The sequence below is a fragment of the Phacochoerus africanus genome, chromosome 7, assembly GCF_016906955.1.
Source record: "Phacochoerus africanus isolate WHEZ1 chromosome 7, ROS_Pafr_v1, whole genome shotgun sequence".
Taxonomy (NCBI): Eukaryota; Metazoa; Chordata; class Mammalia; order Artiodactyla; family Suidae; genus Phacochoerus; species Phacochoerus africanus.
In genome coordinates, this window is record NC_062550.1 from 45,422,512 (window position 1) to 45,449,760 (window position 27,249).

General features: G+C 35.3%; 1 protein-coding gene across 7 annotated transcripts in view; it reads right to left on the reverse strand.

The window, feature by feature from the left end:
- Positions 1–27,249, reverse strand: part of DNM1L (dynamin 1 like) — a 62,898-nt gene that overhangs the window by 10,777 nt on the left and 24,872 nt on the right. For 4 of the 7 annotated variants that reach the window (XM_047787245.1, XM_047787242.1, XM_047787243.1 and 1 more), the window contains exons 2-10: positions 22,857–23,004; positions 17,231–17,277; positions 16,760–16,831; positions 14,750–14,836; positions 9,076–9,238; positions 6,475–6,595; positions 4,747–4,878; positions 3,608–3,814; positions 28–148 (exon numbers count right to left, since the gene is read on the reverse strand). In XM_047787245.1, coding sequence (XP_047643201.1) covers positions 28–148; positions 3,608–3,814; positions 4,747–4,878; positions 6,475–6,595; positions 9,076–9,238; positions 14,750–14,836; positions 16,760–16,831; positions 17,231–17,277; positions 22,857–23,004 — 1,098 coding nt within the window. Of the gene's footprint in view, positions 1–27; positions 149–3,607; positions 3,815–4,746; positions 4,879–6,474; positions 6,596–9,075; positions 9,239–14,749; positions 14,837–16,759; positions 16,832–17,230; positions 17,278–18,732; positions 18,772–22,856; positions 23,005–27,249 lie in introns of all 7 variants that reach the window. The other 3 variants (XM_047787248.1, XM_047787247.1, XM_047787244.1) reach the window with 1 other exon arrangement.

Consider the following 27,249-nt stretch of genomic DNA (forward strand, 5'->3'; position numbering starts at 1 on the left):
AAAATTCTAAAAGTTAAGCATACTTACAGTTGCATTTCTAATGGCAGTCAAAATGTCAATAGTGTTAAGGCCACCTAGTGGATCAACGGATTCCAAGGTTCGCCCAAAAGTCTCATGGAAAATATAACATATTCTAGCACCACCACATCTGAAAAGCAATGAAGTAATATGTTAAAAGGGAAAGAAGCTACAAATTAGAAGTCTTGCTGTGAGCTTCAAGCTGGTAATTGTTTATTAGACAATTACATTTAGACCATATCCATGTATTCTTAATTTAACTCCAATATGAAAGTTTCTCTAATTGTTTTTTAATGGGAAAGGAGTCATTTCACAAAAGGCATTCATGTATGCGCATGCACACACAACAGAGTAACTGTTCCATCAGAAAACATCAGTTAACTAAGAAGTACTGAACATTTTTCTCTGCCCTAGTTTTCTTCAACTAGACTACGAACTCCTAAAGGATAAAAAATGGAGTTCCCGTCATGGCTCAGTAGAAACAAATCTGACTAGTAATCATGAGATTGCGGGTTCGATCCCTAGCCTTGCTTACTGGGTTAAGGATCCAGTGTTGCCGTAAGCTGTGGTGTAGGTTGCAGAGGCAGCTCGGATCTGATGTTGCTGTGGCTGTAGCGGTGGAGCAGGCTGGCGCCTACAGCTCCAATTGAACCCCTTAGCCTGAGCTCTTCCATGTGCCACAGTGCGGCCCTAAAAAGCAAAAAAAAAAAAAAAAGGATAAAAAACAGTCTTATTTCTATTTATTCACAATCCAGAGTAGAGATCAGCCAACTTTTCTGTAAAAGGCCATTTACAATTAAAACTTGTAAACATTTACAATTAAAACTTTTCAGTTCATACATTCTCTGTCAAAACCAGCCAATTCTGCCACTGAGCACAAACGCAACCACAGATAATATGTAAATAAATAAGCATGTTCCAATAAAACTTATGCACACTAAAGTCTAAATTTTATATAATTTTCGCATTATGAAATATTCTTTGAGGAGTTCCTATCATGGTGCAGTGGTTGACGAATCTGACTAGGAACCATGAGGTTAAAGGTTCGATCCCTGGCCTTGCTCAGTGGGTTAAGGATCTGGCATTGCCGTGGGCTGTGGTGTAGATTGCAGACACGGCTCGGATCCCACGTTGCTGTGGCTCTGGCGTAGGCCAGTGGCTACAGCTCCGATTCGACCCCTAGCCTGGGAACCTCCATATGCCGCAGGTGCGGCCCTAGAAAAGGCAAAAAGACAAAAAAAATAAATAAAAAATATTCTTTGAATTTGTTTCAACCATTTAAAACTGCAAAAACCATTCTTAGGCAATGGGCTGCAGTTTGCCCAGCCCTGCTTTAAATAAATTAAATGCCTGGGCCTAACATACTGGGCACCTTGTGTTTCCTATCTTACTGACTAGAAACTCGGTATTATCTTTTTTTTTTTTCAAGTCCAAATGAATTCTACAAATACTTTTTTGTCTCCCCAATTCTATCAGTTCCTCTCTATTTTCACCATCACTATTCATTACTTCTTTTACAGTAGTCTATAGAAGCATAAGTCACTTAACATTATGCTAAATGAAATAAGCCAGACACATAAGGACAAATACTGTATGATGCTCCTTATATGAAATATCTAGAACAGAGGAATTCATAGAAACAAAGTAAGAGGTTACCAGGGGCTAGGGGAAGAGGGGAACATAGAGATATTGCTTACTGGATATGGAGTTTCTGTCGGGGTGATAAAAAATTTAGGAAACATACTATTTGATGGTTGTACAATATTGTGACTATAATTAATGCTATGGCATTATATTTAAAAATAGTTAAAATTACCAGTAATTGGTCTTCTCCAAATAATTTCCATAATGACTAGAATTATCCTAAAATGGGTTACTCCTGTGACCAAGTGTTTAATTTTTTTACAGCAGGGAGTTCTTCAAATTATGAAGATATTAGACTTTCCATAGTCTTGTTCTTAGACACCCTTTCTGCCTTGCCTCCTGTAGCATCCTATCACTGTACCTGCCATTCTCCAAATTCATCCTGCATTATTCTTTGCTGTTTCAAAGCTTAAAATACCCTTCTACTTACTGCCTTCCCACATTCTATTCAGAGCGCAACCCAAACGCATTCCTAACTATAGAACTCTCCCAATTCTTGAAAGAAATGTAAATGATCTCTCTTCAATGTTCTCATAAGGCTTGATTAGGTAATTACAAAGATATTTGCTTAATTAACTATGTATAAAACTGTCCATATATGGTATGTGCACTTTCCTGAATATGTATTATATTTAATAAGAAGTATTTAAATAAAAATTACATGTTTGGCCACCTAATCAAGCCTCATGTTACCATGACCTACTTTAGCCACTGAGCTCTTTAAAGGTTCACCTTAGTAATCTTTACTTCTCTTAATATGCCATACATATAATAACCAATCAGTAATTACTTTGCTAAATATTCTAATGAGTTAACTCACATAGAAGGCAACCCGGGTCACATCAAGGTACATAGAACAGTACACACATGTATACGCACATATGCATGCGTGCATGCAAACACACACACACACACACACACACACACACACACACAAGTATAACTGGTAAAATCTGAATAAGCTCTGTGGATTGTACCAATGTCCATTTTCTTGCTGTTACTGTACTATAGTTATGCAAAATGTCAGTACCAGGGGAGGTGGGGTGAAGAGTGAACAGGACCTCCCTGCACCTTTATTTACAACTTCCTAGAAGTCTATAACTATTTTCTAAAACAAAGAGTTTTTTTTTTTTAAGGTGAGAGTTTAGAGAAATAGATATTCTTATATACCGCTAATAAAAAACACAATCTACTAATAATATAGCAGTAGACATTGAGGAAGTTATAGACCCTTTGATCTAGTAATTCCACTTCTAGAAATTTACCGTAACTGTTTACTTGGATACAGGCCCCAAAGATAGCCCATCACAGCACTGTTTATATTCGCGTACAAATGAAGCAAACTACCAATAGTAGGGACTGGTTCAACAAATAAAAGTATATATCTAAAACGTAAAATTATACATAAATCTTAAAATTGAGAATACAAATATATAATTACTACTAGTTGTTTGTGACATGTTGATTTGAAGAAACAATTCCATAGCATCTGCTTTTTAAAGATACGTACTACAGGAATTTATAATATGTTTAATAGATGCATAGAAAATGTTTAGGTTAATGCCAAAGTAACAGGGCTTATTTCTGGATGATGGAATTACAAGTAAATTTGTCCTTATGATTTACTTTTTTTACTTGCATTTTTGTATTTTTTCATGAATTATATGTTAAAGAAACAGCGAACATTTAAAAAGTTAAATTATGAAATTTTTATAAATGCTTATCAATTAAAGTCTTACTTAAAAAACTGAAACTTTTATCATACTTTTACAGTTTATAAACCATTTTAAACACATATCAGACATCATCAATCATTTCTACAATGTGATATTCCCGTTTTACAGATAAATCACAATGAGATAATCTCAGAGTAAAAGTCACTGTAACAAAATAAAGTAACCCATCAATCCAGGTAATCAAATCCATAGGGAAATTTCTTACTTACAGCTCTGAAGTTTCAATATATTTTGCAGTTCCTTCAATAGTGTTACAATATTCTGTGGCAAATTTGGTGATAAGCTGGAGTAAAGTAGCACTTTTATCATCCACAGGTTCACCATAGCTATTTAAGAGAGACTGATACTGAGCAGCAAGAACATTTATTCTCGTTTTCAGCTCTGGTAAGCAATCTCTGATGTGATGCATCAGTAACCTAAAAAGGTTAGAAAGAAAGGATTTTAAAGTAAAACTGTATTTTGAAGACCCAAGCAGTCAAATTTTTAAAATGTAAATAATGGGAAAACACGTCAAACAATCTGTTTTGGTGGGAAATAATGAAGTCTTAGACTAGAGGCAGATACTTAAGTCTGAAAAAAATGACATGAAAGAAACCATCTTGGTAAATGCTTTTTAAAGTTGCCTTCAACCCATCAAATTGTAGCAACTGCTAGAAAACTAAACATAAATTGAAAACATTTTTATATTATTACAATTACATCAAAGAAAGTAAGCTACTCAATCCAACTCTACCTACATAATTTTGTTTTCTGACTTATCTTTTACAATGGGTACACAGCACAGAGAAACTCAATCTTGTTAATATCCATGTCCTTCAGCCTATAATCTATTTAGGGAATAAACCAAAAGTAAAAGAAAACAGCTTTTACTTCAGTCATTCATATATTATCTAGAAAGGTCTTCTATTCCTGCTGCCATCAGTGGGTATTCAGAATTCAAGGTAAATAGGTTAAATTATTTTTATGAAAAGGAATAGAAGACATCTTAAATTAGGAATAGATTGTGAAAATTATGAATTTTAATTTAGTTCCAAAATCCAAAATGGAAATGAAGTTATCTGCCATCTAGCTTTATCATCAGGAATAAAACGACTATCAAGAATTTCATCATTTAAGGCATTTTAAAATTCACTTGAGCATTCCTAGATTATTCAATGATTTAATGCCAACCACTTCAATAAAAATAGATTATCTACATTTATAAGAACCTATTACACAAGAAGCAAAAAATGAAATTTTGCAAAAAATGAAAATTTGCGTTTTCATGTAAGGAAGTGATAATCAAATGTCTCAGACACCTACTGGCAAGCCAAAAACATCTCATTTTCCAAAAGGTAAAAAATGTTACCTGTTTAAAGTCCTAGCAAGATACTTTGTTCCATTTCTGTTAGCCAGAGATGGGTATTTCTTTTGAAGGAAAGCATATTCATCACGGATTGAATCAGTTACACTCTTCTTATTGTTAATATCTAGCTGGCTCCTAAGATTGGAAAAAAAGAAAAAAGAAAAAACTGTTCAACTCAAGTCAGCTATGGTCCTCTAAGTACTTTAGATGGTGATGGTGACGATGATAATGAAAGCCTAAAACTGATGACGATGATGGCGGCAACCAGGCACTGTCTATAATGCTTGACATGGCTTGTTTTATTTAACAATAATGATATGAAATAAGTATTATCCCATTTTACAGCAAAATAACTAAGGCCCAGGGAGATTAACTAACTTACCCAAGGTCATATATTAAGTAGTTCAGCTAAGATTCAAACTGTGTGACTTTTAAGTAAGCATTGCCTGAATAGTTTAGGTCTCATTATTACCATTAACTACAGTCAAAAGCAGTACTCTTAAGTAACAGGGATAGACAAGTGAAAAAAATATGTCTTAAACAACTGTATATTTTTCCATAGGCAGGCTAAATTCAACAGTAGCCATCTACAAATAAACAGTTTAAACCAGCTGTTTGCCTGAAAAGAGAGATAGTGAGAATTTTAAAAATTTAAAAAAAAAAAAAAGTAGGGTTGAGGGAGAAGACACGTAAATAGAAGCAGACAATTATAAAGACATCACTTAGCAACATTTTCATTTTAAAAAGTCTGAATCTCAAAAATTTAGGTGTCACTTAAACCTACATTATACTTAGTTTGTGGATGAACTAGGGCTAGAACCCAGATCTCATGACAGTTAACAGTGCTTCCTATTTTATAAAGCCTTTGGACTAAGAGAGCTCTTCACTTGGATCTGGCTCTGCTTTCACCAGCCATGCGACTTAGGTATAAATATATAACTTAGTAAGTTTTGTAATTATAAAACAGACTAATGTACATAACTCACAGGGATGTTTTAAGGGGTCAAAGACACCATTTGCAAATTTCGCATAATAGAGTGTCTAAAACATAATTAGATACTCAATACCAGTTAGTTTCCTTTCCACAATTTTTAATTCCAGCTACTCATAATTAGGATACCTTTAATAAAATTTCTCCAACTCACATTCTGCCAATTATATAGAATTACTAATGTGAGAAGCTAAACTGATTAAAATCCTACCACCTTAACAACTCTCTCTTGATTGAGTGCAAATTAAATAATACTTTTTTTTAAATCCAGTGCCTTCATACATAATAGAGAAGAAATTTTCAAGCCTGGCTATTAAGTTTTCTTCCATTTTGTGGCACTGCTTACTTTAGAAATATTTTCTATTTAAAAGTATCTACAGGAGGCTTTAGTGAACATCTACAGGAGGCTTTTCTCCCTTTGCATCAATGAATTCTTCAGCAATACCAAGATTATAATAACATGAACACTATATTATAGTGTTCCATTATATTATAATAACAGAACACTATCACATTTCAGACTGATTCAAAAAATTCAGATTTGCTTTTTTGCTTTTTTTTGTTCTTTGGCTGTGTCCACGGCATACAGAAGTTCCCAGCCTAGGTATCAAACCCACACCACAGCAGCAACCTAAGCCAGGTCCTTAACCCACTGCACCACAAGGGAACTCCAAAAAAAAAATTCAGTTTTCCTTTGAAATGAGAATGTTACAATTCTTATTCCATTCTTGATTGCTAACCTGTTAACTACTCCAATTATTCCAAGTTTGACTGGTATAACCCTTCCCATTAATACATCCATGGCATCAGTACCCGCATCCATGAGATCAAGTTTAGTGATTACAGCTAGGGTTCTGCGACCTGGTAAATGCAAAAAAGAAAAGAAACGACCCATTAAATTAAGCTATTAAGTATTAATAAAGGACAATCCTAATCTAAAATCCTACCTAACATTACCTCTGCCATTATTTTGGTAATGTTTTCCTTTGCTTACACATACTTTTTTAAATTAATTTTAATAATCGTATTTAATTTTTAAAATGTAACTTTTAATTCGCTCTTTTTGGGCTAACTTTTCTATTAGCATTTTAAAATTCACTCATGTATGGTATACAGGTCCATGAGTTTTGACAAACACAAAGGTATGTCACCACTTCCTCAAGATGAAACAGGTCCATTATCCCTCTGGCAAAATTTTCTTGTAACTACCCAAACTTGTTTTCCGTTCCTAGCTTGGCCTTTTCCAGAATTCTATATAAAATGTAATCATATACATAGCATTTTTTTAATCGTAAAAGTTTTAATTTATTTAACATATTCTACCGATAGAAATAGATATATCCTGTTAAATTTTTTTTTCAGGCATAGTTTTTATGTTCCAGTCTTGAGTACAAAGTTTTCAGTTGTTTCGACTAGTCAAAGTTTTCAACTGATTAAATAAGTCCCACCAACATTGTGGAGCATAATCTGCTTTACTCAAAGTCTACTGATTTAAATATTAATCACATCTAAAAAATACCTTCCCAGCAACATTTGGACTGAATTTGACCAAACAACTGGGTACTATGTAGCCAGTTAAGTTGATACCTAAACTTAACCATCACACAGTCCCTGTAATTATTTTGATGGTCTTGCGCTGTACAATGAGTTTGGCTTCTTTCACTTAGCATAATGCATTTGAAAGTCATCCATGTTGTTGCAAATATCAATGGTTCATTCCTTTTTATTGCTGAATAGTGTTCCATGGTATGAATACATTATAGTTTGGTTTTTCATTCCCCATTTGAGAAATATCTGTGTTGTTTTCAGTTTTAGGAGATTAAGAACAAAGCTAGTACAGATATTTGCATAAAGGTTTTTATATAAACATAGGTTTTCATTTAACATGGGTAAATACCTATGAGTGGAACTACTGATTTAACTTCTTTAAAAAGCTGTTTCCCAAAATGGTTATACCATTCCCATCAGCAATATATGAAAGCTCCAGCTGCTCTGCATAGTGTTCAATTTTACATATGACATTTTTCACTTATAAGCACTTTTCTGTTTTGGTCCTAATCTACAAAGTCATCCTTTTTAATGATTTCATCATGTTCTATTATTATCTTATCATTCCTACTGTGGGCCATATATTAGGTTGATTCTAATTTTTTTTATAAATAATACTGGATTGGATTATTTTCTTACACTACATTACTAGATTAATATTACTAGATCAAAAGTATGATTATATTTATGGCTCAAGGGTAAGTTTAAAATAGAATTGATGCATATAGAATTCTTAACAGTTTAATAAAAATAAAATTTAAATAAACCTTTCAATATAGTTTCTTTTAATCTAACTAAAATGAGCATTAATTCCTCATGTAATACATACATAAAACAACTTGAAATGATAAAAAAAAAAAAAAGTGTTTTACGAAATGACCTAGGAGTTCCCGTTGTAACTCAGCAATAACGAACCCGACTAATATACATGAGGATGCAGGTTCGATCCCTGGCCCTACTCAGTGGGTTGGGGATCTGGCATTGCTGTGAGCTGTGGCATAGGTTTCAGACACGGCTTGGTTCTAGCATTGCTGTGGCTGTGGTATAGGCTGGCAGCTCTAAGTCCCAATTCAACCCCTACCTGGGGAACTCCCATATGCCACACTTGCAGCCATAATAAATAAATAATTAACTAATTAACTAATTAAAAAATAAAGAGAGAGAGAAAAGAAAAGAAATGACACAGCCTGCAGACCCTCAATACTCAGGTGAAAAAAAAAATGGCTTCTGTATGGAGCAAAGCATACATTCATTAGCAGCAATAATAACTTACAAGTTGGCATCTGACATATACTAAGAGATGCACACCACAGCATTAGCGAAGTATCATATACTGACCCACAGTATGAACTATTTTTCTAAGGACTGGCTCTGCCTTAAACCTATCTAAATGTTTTCTAACTCTGAAGAATGTAGATACCATAATTATCTCTTATACTATAATAATCTACAATGATTACCTAAGATAAGTTACTCTTAGAAATCAGCCATTCAAAACCGAAATCATTTTATGTGTAAAAGCAAGAAACTCTTTGCAAACCATCTTATTATTTTAAAATCATTAGGTAGTCAGTACAAATATGAACATCATGAGAAGTATTTTTGCCTAGCCCGTACAGCAATTTATCCATTAAAACTTTATTTTCAATCAAAATTTGTTTGATATTGTATTAAAATAGAAGAGAATTATTTTTAAAATGTGTCAAAAGCTAAAGATATTCTTTTTAAAATTAAAACCCCTCCTTTACCATTATGAACCAAGCATCGCATTAGATATTAACATCTGTCCTTACCATCTGGATCTACCTCTCTTGAAATTTTAAGTGCCTCTGATGTTGCCATATCTGTATTAGCAGCAGTGACAGCGAGGATAATGGAATTGGGATTACTGATGAATCGAAGAATGAGCTCTCTGATTTGAAGCTCAATATCCTTAGGTTGATCACCTACAGGCACCTGAACCAAACAGAGATGATCAAGGAACTAGTGATAAAAACCAACTCAGCTTCCCCAACCCCATTTCCATTTACAGATGGAAAACAGGAAAAATGGAGACTAAGGGATACTTAGGTTAAATGTTATACTTTTAAATTATTGTTTTAAATTGGATTATGCTTTTAAGTTGGGTAATCAGGGGAACCTCACCCAGATAAAGACATCTGAGAGAAGGACTGGAAACTGAAAGAGATAAGGGAGATGTACATGCAGATATCTGGGGGAAGAACACTCCAGTAAAGGGAACAAAATGGCAGAAGACTAGAGCAGGAGTTAGAAGAATAATAGAGATAGACTGAGTAGATATTTTAGATCTCTTTAAAAACTTAAGCTTTTACTTGGAGTGAAATGAGAAACCACTGGAAAGATTTTGAGCCAAGGAAAGATGCAATCTAATTTTCACTTTAATAATATCACTCTGGCTGCCTAGTTAATAAATTATGAGGAAGACCCCTTAGGAGATTACGGGGGTAATCCAGCTGAGATGATAGTGGCTAGCTCAAGATGGTGCCTATGAATTTGTAAGACATGACAGAGTTCCAGATATACAGGCACACCTTGTCTTACTGCACTTTGCTTTATTGCACTTCACAGATATCACACTTTTTGCAAACTGAAGGTTTGTGGCAATCTTGTAACAAGAAAGTCTATTGGTGTCAATTTTTCCAAAAGTATTTGCTTGCTTTGTGTCTCGGTATCACATTTTAGTAATTCTTGAAATATTTCAAACCTACCAGCAAAAAGATTACATACGATTCCCTGAAGGCTCACATGATGATTAGCATTTTTTAGCATAAAGTATTTCTCAATTAAGTATTTTTAGCAATTAAGTATTTCTAACATTGTTTGTTAGACTTAATGCTATTGCACACTTAACAGTTGACTATTGACTATTGTACAGGTGACCCTTGAACAACACAGGGTTAGGGGTACTGACCCCTTATGGAATCGAAAAATCTGCTTTTGACTCCTCAAAAACTTAACTACCAATAGCCTCCTGCTGACTGGAAGCCTTACCAACAGCAGTCAATTAAAACATATTTTATATGTTAAATGTATTATATATTGTACTCTTTATATTAAAGTAAGCTAAAGAAAATGTTAATGAGAAAATTGTAAGGAAGAGAAAATATATTTACAGTACTGTATTGTACATATCAATACTTAAAGCTTATGTCATCTGTTTACAAGATAAATTGTAGGCATGGACATCAATACTGTTGTATGAGAAGTTCCCGTTGTGGCACAGTGGAAACGAATTCAACTAGGAACCATGAGGTTGTGCATTCGATCCCTGGCCTCGCTCAGAGGCATCTGTAGCTCCGATTAGACCCCTAGCCTGGGAACCTCCATATGCTACTGGTGCAGTCCTAAAAAGACAAAAATAAATAAATAAATAAATAAAGTAGTTCTATTTTTTAAAAAATACTGTTGTATGATACAAAACACTGTAGACATTATATGTTATTACTGACACTAGACATCAAAAATGAAAAGATAATGTGAAAAAGAAATTCATATTTATTTACAGATATAATGATTCATGCAGTGATAATAAAGAAGCAACAATGATTGCCTAATGCAACTGTTATGACTGCTTTACAGTAGCCTAGCCTATACACTGAGTGAATCATTACAAAATTTTTATAGCAGGAGTTCCCATTGAGGCTCCCCGGTAATAACAAACCCGACTGGTATCCATGAGGATGCAGGTTCAATCCCTGGTCCCACTCAGTGGGTTAAGGATCTGGCATCGCCATGAGCTATGGCACAGGTCACAGACACAGCTCAAATCTGGCATTGCTGTGGCTGTGCTGTAGGCTAGCAGCTGCAGCTCCATTCGAACCCTAGCCTGGGAACTTACATGTGCCATGGGCATGGACCTAAACAGACAAATAAATAAATAAATAAAATTTTTACAGCATACAGTATTACAGTCATATTCACAATATAGTATGGAAACCACTTACCTGTGATGGTAAGCTGATAGTTTCTCCAATTATGAGAGAAAGCATACTGTATGGTAATATAATTCTTTGAAAGCAAAGTTATAAATAAAACAGTAAGAAAACTAACACATTATTAATTTTATATTAAATATCACTCACCTTATGCCTATGTAAGATAGGCTATCCACTTTAATACAAATCTTTTGCATGATGTTCTACACAATGAATACTTGGGCAATGATGACAAAGATGGCACAAAAACATCTCATAGTTCTTGCCATACGGTTTCTAGATTTTCACATGAAGATGCTCCCACATATATATAACAGATAAGCTTATTAACTCTATGGCATGATGATTATTTACTATTCATTAGTAGATCATCCTTATCATCTTCACATCAAGTAGATGGAGGACGAGAAGGAGTTGGCCTGGCTGTCTCAGGGGTGGCAGAGGCAGAAGAAGAGGAGGAGGTAGAAGACGAGGCAGGAGAGGCAGGTACTCTCAGTGCAACTTGATGGAAATACATCATATGTAATTTCTGTCTGACTCTTATTTTTTCACTATAATAATGTCTCTATATAGTTCCAATCCGTCTTCCACCAAGTCAAAAGCAGTCTTAAATAACTGGAACTCTTCTGACAGATTGCCTAACATTAATTTGTTTTCTCGCACTGCTGCTTCTACATCTTCACCATTTGCCGCTGTTTCAGAAGCACTCATCTCATCAAGTTGTCTTGTTAATTCCTCTGTCGTAGTGTCTACTTTAGCTCTTAGATTTCTGTAAGATCCATATCTTGAAACCTTTTACTCAGCCACCCCCCCCTTTTTTTTTTTTTGCCATATCTACAATCTCTTTCATGATTTTCTCGAATGGCTCTGTCACAAATCCTAAAGTCATACATAACATCTGGACATAGCCTTCTCCAGTAGGAATTTATTGTTTCAGGCTTAAGGCCTTTTACAGCTTTTTAGTAATGACGACATCTTCTCCCTATCAGGGCTCTCTTCCATAGCACTGACAATCCTTTCCATAGAGTACCATGTGTAATGAGCCTTTAGGTCCATATGACTCCCTGATTTAGAGGGTGAATTAAAGACACTGTGTTTGAGGACAAGCAGACCACTTCAAGAGTGGTGCTGAACTCAAGGGGTTCTTCATGGCCAGAGGCACTGTCTAATACCAAAAGAACTTTAAAAAGCAGCCCTGACTTCAGGGACAAAGCATTGATGGAGCCAATCTAGAAAAAGTGTTCTCTTTGTCCAGGCCTTCTTTTTGGACAACCAAATCACTGGAGTTTATCTTTTCCCTTCAAGGCTCAGGGGTTAGTAGCTTTATAGATAAGGGAAGTCCTGATAATAAACTTGACTACATTTGCCCAATCCAGTAGAGTTGGCCTGTCCCTTCCTTCCTTAAATCCCGGTGCTCATTTCTCTCCCCTACTAATAAATGTCCTTTGTGGCATTTTTTCCCAGAATAGGACACTTTCAATTGCAGCAAAATTCAGGCAGTGGGAGGTCCCTGGTGCTCTAGTGGCTGTGATTCAGCACTTTCACCTCTGAGGCCTGGGTTCAATCCCTGATCAGGGAACTGAGATCCTACATCAAGCTGCTGCACGCTGCGGCCAAAAAACAAAAAGCAAACAAAACCCTGTTCAAGCATATACCCTTTCTCCTTGATTTTCTTAATGGCACCTGAAAACTCTGCTGCCTCCTGTTATCTTAACATCTTTTAAACCAAACTTTTCTAAAATTATCAACTACCCTTTGCTGGCATTAAATTCTCCAGCTGTAGATCTTTCACTTTCCTTTTGCTTTAACTTGTCATATAATGACTTCTCTTTTTCTCAAAGAGTGTTAGAGTCCATAGGCATGCCTTTCCTATAGCAATCCTGCAACCACATAAAAGCTGAAATTTCAATATCAGATAAAAAGGCATTTCACATAAAGTGCAAAGTTTTCAAGCCTCCTGGCATAGCTGCAGCAATGCCTTCCTAAATTTCCTTTCTTTTTTTTTCTTTTTTTTTTTAAACAATGGTTCTTAAACTGGATTCATTAATCTTGAAATGGTGGGCAACTGCAGCTGTAGACCTCCACCTACAGTGCATATCAAGCAACTCAGCTTTTCCTTGTATCGTCTTGACTTCTCTCTGCTTCTCGTACCACTATCAGCATTTCATATGGGTCTTGTGGTGTTATTCAAGCTTTATGGTATTGCACTAAACATGATGAAAAATATTCAAGAACCTCAAGATATCACTTTTTACCATGATATGCAATTTACTGGAGAGATGAACTGCCCATGCGGAGATGATTAGCGTCACACAGGGTTTTAACAGGATACCCACAACACCTGAGCTCAGCTCAATAGCAACAGAAGACGGCTATGAAATTATGTACATACTGTGATTATGTATGCATATTACAGTATGTACTACAAGTAATTTTATGCAGTTATGAGTAAATATGCATTCTTTACATTTGTTTACATTTCTTTCTACTTTAAATGGCACCATGTACAATGTGTTTGTGTGCATAAAGTTTGATAAATTTTAACTTTTTATAATAGACTTGTATATTTTTATTTTTTTGTTATTTCTAGGCTGTGTGGTTATCTGCAGTTTTTTCAAATTGTCACAAATCTCCAAAAAAATGTCCAATATATTTCTTGAAAAAAAATCCATATTTAAGTGGACCCATGCAGTTGAAACCTTTGTTCAAGGGTCAACTGCATAGTGTAAAAATAACTTTTATATGCACTGGGAATCAAAAAAATTTATGTGATTTGCTTTATTGCTATATTCACTTTAGTGGTCTAGAACCGAACCTATAATATCTCCAAGGTATGCCTGTATTTTAAAGGTAAAGCCAGGAGGATTTGCTGACAGAGAAAGTAGAGTATGTAGGGTAAGAAGTGTCAAAGAATGACTACAAGCTTTTGACTAAGCAACGTAGAAGAGAGTGGCCATTTATTACAACAGGGGAGACTATAGAAGGATCCAGTTAGGTTGAGGGACAGATCAGGCATTTGGTATTAGACACATCAAGTTTGAAATGCCTATTAGACATTTAAAGTATTTATGTCAAGTAGACAGTTGGATATATAGGATGAACACACAAGTCTGGAGATCTGGGAATGTCATCAGCATACAGACACTAATATTTAAAGGCATGAGATTGTATGAAATCATCAAGAGGTTAAGTGTACCCTCTCGACAAGAGATCTAAAAACTAAGCTTTGGAGCACTCACTGTTTCGACATTGAAAAGATAAGAAACAAGCAAAAGAGACTGAGAAGGAATGGCCAGTGACATCAGAAATAATCGTCTAGAGTGTGCTGTCTAGGAAGCAGAGTAAAGAAAGTTTCTCAAAGACAAAGGAAGGCTATGTTAAATGCTGCTAATAGATCAAGGTAATTGCCCCCCAAAAGGCTGATTAATCTATATGAGGTTAAGGAAAAACCACATTTGCTTAAGTGAAAACAAATATGACCACATGCACAATGAGTAGCAACTATTCTTACCTTGGTCATTCCTGGCAAATCCACAAGTGTCAGATTGACAACATTTGGTGAAAAAATCTTAAGATGAATTGGTTCAGGGCTTACTCCCTAAAAATAAGTTTTAAAATACCATATTAAAATCACATTAAGATTTTGATGAAATATAAGATGCTAAAGTAAACCTCATTTTAAGTAGGTATTATATGCTTTTAAATATTAACTAAACTATGATTCTAAAACATTCCAACAATCAACAATCAAAACCTGATGAAACATATAGGAAATAAGGCAGCCATAGGTCATAATCCTATCCAAACCTATACTATTAACATACACAATATATGTCCTTTATACTATTTCACATTCTTTTCTCCTGATTCTAAGCAGATAAAATTTCTTAAATATGCTTAACAGACTTAGCACTGAACAAAATAAGGTATCTTTATCCAAATTTAAGAAGTTCTTAATTTCAGAGAGTGAGACAGGTAACCCATTAAAACAAATCAGGGCAGCAGTAGCAGGAACTAAAAGGTTACCTGCTTAGAGTTCAATAATAAACAAAGCTCAGTCAATCACTAAAACAGAGACAAATATCCTGAATAGGCATAAAAAAATTAACATGGTTCCAAAAATGCCCTTCCGTCAGGAAAAACATCTCTAGCATAGTATCTGGCAGATAAAAGGACTTGATAAATATTTTTTTAATACTAGTACTTAGCAAAGGCCCACTTATAGATTTAAATATGTCCTTGTTAAGAATGGAGGTAAAAAACAAAAGGGAAGAGAGAGAGAGCAAAAAGTATCTCCTATAGTAACCATAGTTTGATTTTGCAATATGAGTTTGTTTATAAATAGGTTATTTTGTATTATTTTTATTAGATTCCACATATAAGTGATATCAGAGAATATTTGTCTTTCTGTCTGACCATGTTGCTAAAAGTAGCATCATTTCATAGACACCTAATTTATTTTAAATTCTCAGAATCTATAAAACAGTTATTAACATTACATTTTCACGGAAAAAAATTTCCCTCTCTTTCCTTTCATAAGTTAGTCTAGCCTTACCCAAGTCAGAAAAAGAGCTCTTCAAAATACATGTATCTTGGAGTTCCTCTTGTGGCTCAGCAAGTTAAGAACCTGACATAGTTTCTGTGAGGATACAAAGTTTGATCCTTGGCCTCACTCAGTGGCTTAAGGATCCAGAGTTGCCGCAAGGTGTATCAGATGTCACAGGTGCAGCTCAGATCTAGTGTTGCCCTGGCTGTGGCATAAACCTCAGCTGCAGCTCTGACTGGACCCTCTAGCCCAAGAACTTCCATATGCCGAAGATGCGGCCAGGAAAAAAAAAAAATACATGTTATCTTGTACGTGATATAATGCTTCTTGAGTTAGAGTACAATCAATCCATCAGAAAAAGATAACACTGTAGAAGTACTAAATAGAAAAAGTTATAGATAAGTGTCATATACATCTCAAGATCAAGAATAAACTTTTAGGAGTTCCTGCTGCAGCACAGTGGGTTAAGAATCCGACTGAAGTCGCTCAGGTAGCTACGGAGGCATGGTTTTGATCCCTGGCCCAGCACAGTGGTTTAAAGGCTCTAGTTTTGCCATGTGCCATAAAAAAAGAAAGATCGGTGTTCCTGCTATGGCTCAAACGAAACAAATCTGACTAGTATCCATGAGGTTCGAGCCCCAGCCTCACTCAGTGGGTCAGGGATTCAGCATTGTGATAAGCTATGGTGTAGACTGACAGCTGTAGCTCCAATTCGACCCCCTAGCCTGGGAACTTCCATATGCTGTGGGTACGGCCCTTAAAAAAAAAAAAAAAAAGGCAAAAACAAATAAATTCATGAGAAATAAACAGATAAATGAAATATTTGATATCTGATAGTATATAAAAGCTCTAAGAAATAAGAGATTTTGAAGTTTTTATATATTTGTGAAAATATTCCATTAGTTCAAAGACCAGAATACGCTCAATGATGTACTTATTGATGGCTATACTTTCCAGCTCTATAAAGATGCCTACCTTATTATTTCCTGAAATCCTCTCTGTTTCATTTTCAATTTCTTGACGAATTTCATCAAAATCTGTGTAAAGCTAAAAATCATTGAAATAAAAAACACGATATTCGAAACAAGATCAAAAGTTCTTAAGCAGGGTCTGATAAATTTCAAGAATGTCTATGAATCTACAAAGAGAACTAATAAACAAATTCTAATATATTTCTGTGAACCAAGGAGTCATACTTTATGAATTTCTCAGATGCCTGATTCCACAACAGTTAAGAATTTCCAAATTAAAAGAGAATAGGGTTCAATTTAAAGTGTTTTCCAAGTAAATGTTAGAAATGTTACCAAGATAAGATTTATTTTACAAGGAACAGCTGCTTCAGGATAACAATGCTACATTGCCAATCATCAGAAACTAAATTATCAACTACTTGTACAAAAAAAAATGTTTTCAACATGTTATTTCATGATATTCTTGTATGATTACCTTATTTTTGGTGTGAAGAAATTTACCCCATTCTTCTGCTTCAACTCCTGGAAAAAGAAAAACTCCATTTATTGGAAAGTATGGAAATTACTTTTTATCTTTAGAAATTCAAAAAGGCAACAAAGTATTGTTTGTTCCTATTTTGCCATTAACTACAAGTTAACTTGTATTTTAAGATCTGCTAAATTATACTTTCACATTTAAAAAACTGTACCAGGTATTTCAAAAACATGACTAATTTCAATGCTGCTCACAGGTCTTCCCACTATTTTGAAATCTAGATTTTATGAATAAATTATTCACCTCTCATATTTTGTATGTAATTATATCATAGTAAAATATATATTCTTTATTTTTAAATATCTTACATATAAAGCAGTTTGATGAAAACACTCAAGCTAATGGCTAAAAGAAGAAAACTTAAGGATCATACTGAATAACACAAAAAGCATGTATAATAGATAAACATATGCAATATGTGAATGAAACAGCTAACTTTTCAATCTATTTTGTCTTTTTTATTTTAATTTGGTATCCTGTTGGTAACCTATAAAGTCACAATTGGTTGTTATTTTAAAAAGCTCTCTCTGTAGTATGAAGCTATTCTGTAATTACATACATTTCAAGGTGATTTCTCCCCCAGGAACAAGACTGTTTTCCTTTGGAACTGAGGGTAGGAGGGAAATGAAATGGGGGGGTTGGGGGGACCTAGTATATGCATGCACTGTAAGGAGCTGCTACTCTCCAGTAGTTTCCAACAGGTGTGGTCCTCCTGCACTGGCTGAGAAAAGGAAAAATTATTCACTGTAGGCACTATTTTAAGTGGTCTAAAACTTGAAGAGCAAGTTTTATTCTAATTTTCTCAGAGAAGCTAGAAATGTTTAACTGTAGAAAGGTAAACTAACTTTGCCTCCCCTAAGCAGTTATTCTGCTCTTGCCAAACTCAGAGTTTTAAATGTCTTGATGATTAAGTTTAAGAATAATGCATATCAGTGACCTGACACAAAATTAAAATGACTGTAAGATATTCAAATAAATACTTATTGAGGAAAAAGTGGATCAGCTTCTTTGGTGGAATAATGATAAATAAACTGGATCCTTTTTGCAAGTAAAACGCTCACCTACTTGAAGCTTAGTACCTTCTTCCAAGAAGTCTCATTGGAGGACTGGAGTATTCTAAATAAATAGAACTCAGAGGCAGGTACTATATACCACAGGGGTGTTTTAAATTTACCTTATCATATAGAAGAGGCCTGGCTTCACAAGCATGTTTTTAAAAATAAAGATAAAATAAATTACATTCACCAAAAAAAAAAAAAAAAAAGCCTGCATTCTGACGCAATGCCAAAAGATAACAAGAACCACTAACACCTGCAATCAATCAATGTGGGTAGGCAAATAAAAATGGAAGAAAAAAAATGCACACAGCCTGTAAGAGTACAAAAGCACACATGCAGGCATAATAGGAAAAGTAGGGCCAAAAACAAATGGATAAAGGAAACCTTTAGAAAGGTGTCTTGAGTTTTTCCATGTAGCAGGGTCTGTAGTTAAAGAGAAACAGCACAGAATGATAAGTTTAGTGCTTATCCCTAATATTTCAAACCTTTCTAAAAAATCAAATGTGCAAAAACCTGACATTTCAAATGCACATAGCATTCAATTATTCAAAATTTACAACTATATAATTTCCATTATAATTAATTATAATTAGAGGGAAGTATATATATATATATATATATATATAATATTTTAAGTGATGGAAATGAAGTATATAGTGTGCCATACTTTTTTCTTCTTTTTACAGCCACACCTGTGCATATGGAAGCTCCCATGCTAAGGGTTGAATTGGAGCTGCAGCTGAGGCCTACGCCACAGAAACACCAGATCCGAGCAGCATCTGCAACCTATGCCATAGCTTACGGCAATGCTGGATCTTTAACCCACTGAGTGAGGCCAGGGATCAAATCCACATCCTTATGGAAACTATGTCAGGTCCTTAACCCTCTGAGTCACAACAGGAACTCCGAGTGTGCCATAATTTATTTTTATTTTCCATTACAACTGGTTTCTAATTCTAACACAAATGGATTTACTATTCAAAAAATTGCCTTAGATACTTGATAACTATGGGAAAAGTTAAATCACTTAGTCAAAAAGAATCTACAAAACATATCAAACACATCTTTTAAAATCTTAAAAATACAAAAGTATTTACTCTGTCTGCTAAGACTGAGCTTTATAGTGAACTTTTTTTTTTTCTCAATATATATTGAATTTAACAGAACACCGCAGAAACAGTTTTGGTCTTTAATTGGCATGCTACTCTTGGATTTTGTCCAAAAGGAAATCTGAGGGAGTTCCCACTGTGGCACAGTGGGTTAAGGATCCAGCACTCTCTCCACCGTGGCTCAGGTCACTGCTGAGGCACAGGCTCAATCTCCAGCCTGGCACAGTGGATTAAGGATCTGGTGTTGCCACAGCTGTGGCGTAGGTCACAGCTGCAGCTCAGATTCAATCCCTGGCTCAGGAACTTCCACGTGCCATCAGTGCAATCAAAAAATTAATTAATTAAAAAAATAAATAAATGGAGATCTGAGGAACATGACTTATTTTTCACAAATACATGAAAGGTAATCACGGAGTTCAAAATTCAAACAAAACCCCCATCCCACTTGAAAACAGTTTGATTTTGTTTTCAATGAGATTTTTATCAGGAAATTCTTTTACACTGGCAGAAGTGGGGGGCAAGATGAGATATGCTATAAATCTATACATGGCACCTCAATTTATCCTATGTAGTTGGCAGAATGAAGGATCTCATGTTAAATAAATTATCCTGATAATTAAATTACATATATTAAATATTTAAATATTTTAGTTTGGGCAGTTCTGGTGGACCTGAATCTAAAATAGATTATACTGTTTCCTGTTATGTTAGAATCCACTGTTCTTAAACTTACCTATTACTGGTAACTTAAACCTTTGTTACATAATACAGCCCTTTGAGACTACAAATTCCTATACAAAATGGTTAGAGACTGATATTTCTTTTTTTAATGTTCTCCTGTCTTTATGTTTTCCTCCCTTTCTCTTCTATGGTTGTCAGGCTGTCAGGTAGTTTATACTCTTCTGGCTAACTAAATGAATCCTGTTTTGTTGTTTCTAATTTCCTCTGGGGTAGAATGATTTATGATAGGTAGAACTGATTATCCTGAGGAAAAAGGTTCTGAGGAAAAACTAAAGAACTCTCCTAGTTATTAATAAGATACATGATATTTAATACTCAAATCATTTTGTGTTCTGGGTGGCTGAGTTGTCACTGTTAGTGAAGTTTTATGGTTTTTTTAATATAAAAAAAATAAGCACTAAGCTTGGAAAAAAATGTGTGTGTAAAGATATGCAGATCTACTGACCAACCACCAAAAAGAGCCATCAACAAAACAGAGTGGACATATAAGCAAAGAGATACTAAGGAACTGACGCTTCTATAGCTAAAATGTATACCCTTTCTAGAAACACTGCCCACATCTGCAAATACTTTTTGAGAGTCAGGATATCATGTGCCCTTTTCAAGGTGACTGAAGAAAATGAAGAGTTAAAAGAAAGACACAATTAATCTCATACAGTTTCTTAAAGTCTTAGTTTAAGGTATTTGGTAAATTTGATGATATTAGTGGGAATGAAATTTTTTAAATGTTATTCTATACATTTGAAACTGGACTATAAATTAGTCCAAAATGATTAAATTCAAGGTTCAGAATTTCAATAATAAAGACATATTACAGAAACGCAAGGTGATGAATAGTATACCAAGAAGCTACCTAGTATAATTAAAATATTTTATATATCCTCTGGTAGTATATCCAAAAATATTACTTGTTAACATCTACAGTTTCCTTAACTTGCTTCAGCAATTAACTTTCTATAGTCGTTAAAGATGCTCATGACAGGTTACCCCCCCATTAAAAAAAAACCCCACCAAGCTATCAACACCAAAGCTCCTATAAGTAGTGAAGGAAAAGATCAGACACAGAAATTAAAGTAACTTCAACTGCATCACACTATCATCCCATCTTAGATTAGAATATAAGAGGTAGACTGAAACTTCAATGAAAACAGATCTCTGCGGAATAAGAAACAAAGTACTCTGCTGCAAATGTAATTTAATAATTAGAACATTTTATAGATTTTTATAAAGCCAAACACTAAACTAAAAAAAGCAAGATTAAACATTCAAAATCTTAATATAAATCTATGATTAATATAGGATAAATATTTAATAAGCAATTTAAAATATGCTGATAAAGACAGTATGTCTTAAAATATTTTCAGCTTAACCAAAGAACTGCTATAAAGGGTATAACATATTATCTTAATACTCCATGTTCACTATTTGGGGGAAAGAAGAACCTAAAAAAATCAAAATAGTATGTGCCTTATAGGTATGCCTTATAGCAAGAAAAGGATAGTAAATACAATAATAATAAAAAAAATCAAAACTCTTTTTAAAAATAATATTCATCTTAGATTGAAAGGTCAAAGATTCAAAATTAGCATGCACACGGTAAGACCAGAAAAGGGAAAGTGAGATAACACTACCATGTTGAAAAGCTAAAACACTTTTATTTAAAATAAAATCTTTAAGCTAAAATCCGAAATATTTAAATTCTAAGAGTTCCCATCGTGGCACAGTGGAAAACGAATCCGACTAGGAACCATGAGGTTGTGCGGGTTTGATCCCTGGCCTTGCTCGGTGGGTTAAGGATCTGGCGTTGCCGTGAGCTGTGGTGTAGGTCACAGACGCAGCTCGGATCTGGTGTTGCAGTGGCTCTGGCATAGGCCGGCAGCTCCGATTAGACCCCTAGGCTGGAAACCTCCATATGCCACAAGTGCAGTCCTGAAAAGACAAAAGATCAAAAAAAATTTTTTTAATTTAAAAAACTAAATATTTAAATTCTAAAACAGAGTGAAAAATCAAAAACATTGTTTTAAACACTAGGAAAAAAGTTTAAAACAATACTACAAAAGACAATAACTTTAAAAAATAACTGATTCTGGAGTTCCCATCGTGGCTCAGTGGTTAATAAACTCTACTAGCATCCATGAGGACTCGGGTTGGATCCTGGCCTCGCTCAGTGGGTTATGGATCTGGCATTGCCCGTGAGCTGTGGAGTAGGTCACAGAAGCGGGCTCCAATCCCGCGTTGCTGTGGTTCTGGCATAGGCCAAAGGCTACAGCTCCAATTAGACCCCTAGCCTGGGAACCTCCACATGCCGCTGGTGCAGCTCTAAAAGACAAAAAGACAATAAATACATACATACATACATACATACATACATACATACTGACTCTTATTTACTGAGTATCACACTAGATCTTCCTTTAAATAGTATTAACAGTAGTTTACTAAATTACCAAAAAGGTACTATTTCAAACAAGTTGACTCGTGGTCCTCGAAAACAACAAAAATTACTTTTTTTATGTGAGAAAAGATGCATTCCGCTTTTCTTCAAAAGACTTCTGATTTTGCTACAACCACTAATTTCTGTCTAATCAATTCATATCTTTTTAAGACTGGACCAAAAATGAAGTTTTAAATGATTTTTATTCCAATTCTAAAATTTACCATTTTCTTCTCCTGATGTTTTTCGTTTATCTTCGGGTGAAACATGGACTAGCTGCAGAATGAGAGGTCTCCGGGTGACAATACCAGTGCCTCGGGGAAGCAGGTCCCTCCCCACTAGGCTTTCAAGCACTGAGCTCTTTCCACTGCTCTGAAAACGGAATACACAAGAGCAAAATGAGTTTCTTACCAGATTTTTTTCTAACTCAGTAAGACTATACTGTACAATTATTTTAAAGTTATTGCAGTCTCTTAAAATGAAAATTTAGTTATATTTTCTATTACATGATCTCTATTTCTTTGAAATAAAAAGTACAAAAAGAGAGAATATACATTCTAATGCAAAACCAATCACTTATGTGGTAACTATGATTATTTCATGGGATAAATAAAAAATCTATAACCCCCAAAAAAGAGAGAGAATATAAGTGTCCACTTCCCCCATAATCTTCCTACCTTTTCTGATACTGTCCTAACCATATTAGTGTATATATAAAATATATACCTATATATATAAATAAGGTATTTTTAAAGTCCGTATAATGTTATATATAAAATTATGCCATAATATGCAGATTTTTACATTAAATGAGGTAGTAGTATGTGTATTTTTCTCTAACCTGCATTTATTTTTAATGTAAGAGATATCATTCCATATCAATATATTAATTTCTGTACTTAATTGTTAAATAGCATTCTATAAGTAAAACCAAACCCCAATTGATGGATATATAAATGGTTCCTGCTACTATTAACAATGCTGCAACGAACATGCTTTGTACATATAACCTTACTCACTTTATCCTATTACCTAAGTAGATTTATTTGGTTCATTAAATGAAACTGCTGTGATTAAAGAGCATACTGATTTTAGGCATTCACAGGTACTGAAAGACTGCACACCGACAGATGGCAGGTACCAAGCTATGCTTCATGTATGGAGTTTCCACTATGGCTCTACAGTAACTAACCCAACTAGTATCTATGAGGATGTGGGTTCAATTCCAGGCCTTGCTCAGTAGGTTAAAGATCCAGCATTGCCATGAGCTGTGGTATAGGTTGCAGACATGGTTCACATCCCAAGTTGCTGTGGCTTTGGTGTAGGTTGGCAGCTGCAGCTCTGATTCGACCCCTAGCCTGGGAACTTTCATATGGCACAGGTGAGGACCTAAAAAAAAAAAAAAAAAAAAAAAGCTATGCTTCATGTTTAATTTGCTGTATCCCCATCAGCATTGGACATTATCACTTTTTTGAATATTTGCTGCTTTTTTTAACAGATCAACACCGACAATTCACTTAAATTTGATTTTACTATTCAGTCAAGTATCACTTTAAGGGCCTTTTGCATTTCTCCTTCAGTGATCTCCTTGTTCAAATGCTTGTATTTTATGTTTCTTATTAGTTTATATTATGTAAACTCTATTATATATGTATTATATTAATATAAACTAATAAAAATATTAGCTTATGTTTCTTAGTTTTTATCCACATAAATACTTCATTTTTGGTTGTTTTGAATATTTTCCCAAAACTTTTTATTTTGAAATTTTCAAAGCCACAAGAGTTACAAGAATATTAACAGTGAAAATCCATATACCTTAACAAAAGTACCATATACCTTATTAACATGTTGACACATATACTTTATGTTTCTTCCTATACACACAGTTTTCTTTTACTGTTCCTTTTGACAGTAAGTTAATATGTCATGATATTTCATCCCTAAATATTATGGCATATCTCTAGGAACAAGAGCATTTTTCTACATAACCACATTATAATGATCGCACTCAAGAAATTTAATATAAATACGACACTAATAAACAGTAGATACTCAAATAAACCCCTTGCCTCTATTATATATTTTAAATGTTCAGACATTTGCTTTTTCCCAACTTTGTAATTCATACGCTTTTCAGTACTGTATTTTTTTCTTAGTCAAACTAATAGGTCTTCTAATTTCATATTTTCTAAAAATGCAAAAACCCTAAACTCATCTACTATATCAGAAAAAGTCTACAGGAAGCAGATGGTCCACTCAAGTTAGATTAGTATAAGGGGAGTTTATTTACAAAGTTTTGGATGAGGCTTGGGGCGATCACAAGGGATAGTGCAATAACCCAGGCTAGTAAGGACAGAGAAAGCTCCAAAAGATGGATAAGGGCTTTCAGGAGAGGGAGAGTCAGCCTAAAGCACCTACACACAAGAAGTGAGTGGGAGGAATACATATCCAGACTTCAGTCTCCTCCTTTCCCCAATTCCAGCCAACGCCCCCCATTTCCAAATCCAATTAGAAGCCAGAGGACATAGGAGCCCATTCCTCATGTCCAGAAAGGTCTCTATGATGGAGAACAGCAGTGCTTAATGGATACTGAGAGCCAAATTTAAGATTATATGGTACATCTGGTATGTTAGGTTTTGGAGTCCAGATTTAGCCCTCTCATAAAGTAAAACAGAGTGCTTTCCATCACTTCTGTACTCTGAAATAATTTAAACAACAGGGGAATTTCCTATTCCTTATGTGCTTGATTAAAAACATATCCACAGGGAGTTCTAGTAGTGGCTCAGTGGTTAACAAATCCAACTAGGAACCATGAGGTTGTGGGTTCGATCCCTGGCCTCGCTCAGTGGGTTAAGGATCCGGCATTGCCCTGAGCTGTGGTGTAGGTCGCAGAAACGGCTCAGATCCCGCATTGTTGTGGCTCTGGCATAGGCCAGCAGCTACAGCTCCAATTTGACCCCTAGCCTGGGAACCTCCATATGCTGCGGGAGTGGCCTAAGAAACGGCAAAAAGACAAATAAATAAATAAAAACCTGTCCACAAAAAGTCAAGTAATTCTCCCAAATTTTCAAATTTATAAACTACTTCTTTATTTTTTTTGTCTTTTTGCCTTTTCTAGGGCCACATCCATGGCATGTGGAGGTTCCCAGGCTAGGGGTCGAATCGGAGCTGTAGCCACCAACCTACTCCAGAGCCATAGCAATGCGGGATCCGAGCCGCTCTGCGACCTACACCACAGCTCACAGCAACGCCGGATCTCTAACCCACTGAGCGAGGCCAGGGATCAAACCCGCAACCTCATGGTTCCTAGTCAGATTTGTTAACCACTGAGCCATGATGGGAACTCCTAAACTACTTATTCTTAAGAAACTGTTCACTTTTCTTATTTCTAGTATGTTGGCTTTATGTTCTTTTTTCTGACCAGATTTCCCAATTGACTATTATACTGATTTTATTGGTCAAATCTGTATTTTATTTATTTCATTTTGTAATTATTAACTTTTAATACTATTAATTTCTTGCTGAATTTTTTTTTTCCTCGAGAAGAGGGTTTATTTATCTACTCTTCTTTTTTAAAACTCCTGGAGTTAACTGTTTAACTTATTTCTCTATCTTGCCCAACCAACACTTGGCCCATCTACTCTATATACACAGATACCTCCCTCAATCTGAGTCATCTCTATCTTCATTTTCTATACACTAAAAATCTTGTTTCTCAAGGAGACAGTTCAGGGCAGAATTGGAAGAAAACACTCATTTGCTTTTTTTTTTTTTTTTTTAGGGCTGCACCTGCTGCATGTGGAAGTTCCCATGCTGGGGGTCAAGTCAGAGCTACAGCTGCCAACCTCCACCACAGCCACAGCAATACTGGATCCAAGCCACATCTGTGCACTATGCTGCAGCTTGCAGGAACGCCAGCTCCTTAACCCACCAAGCAAGGCCAGGGATCGATCAAACCTGCATCCTCTTGGATACTAGTCAGATGCATTTCCACTGAGCCACAAGGGGAACTCAATTCTTACCTGTTCTTATTATGTCAATTTCTATCAAATTCTTTTTACATCTCCTTCTTAACCCTTTTTAAAGAATAACTTTCTCGGAGTTCCCGTCATGGCGCAGTGGTTAACGAATCCGACTAGGAACCATGAGGTTGAGGGTTCGATCCCTGGCCTTGCCCAGTGGGTTGAGGATCTGGCGTTGCTGTGAGCTGTGGTGTAGGTCGCAAATGCAGCTCGGATCCCACGTTGCTGTGGCCCTGGTGTAGGCCGGTGGCTACAGCTCTGATTAGACCCTTAGCTTGGGAACCTCCACATGCCCCGGGAGCGGCCCTAGAAATGGCAAAAAGACCAAAAAAAAAAAAAAAAGTCTTTCTCTTTTTTAAGATTTTTTTTGTTTTGTTTTGTTTTTTTAAGGGCCACACCTGCAGCATATGAAAGCTCCCAGGCTAGGGGTGGAATCAGAGCTACAGCTGCCTGCCAGCAATGCAGGATCTGAGCCATGTCTGCCACCTACACCACAGGTCACAGAAACGCCGAATCCTTAACCCACTGAGTGAGCCCAGGGATCAAACCCGCATCCTCATGGATACCAGTCAGGTTCATAACCCACTGAGCC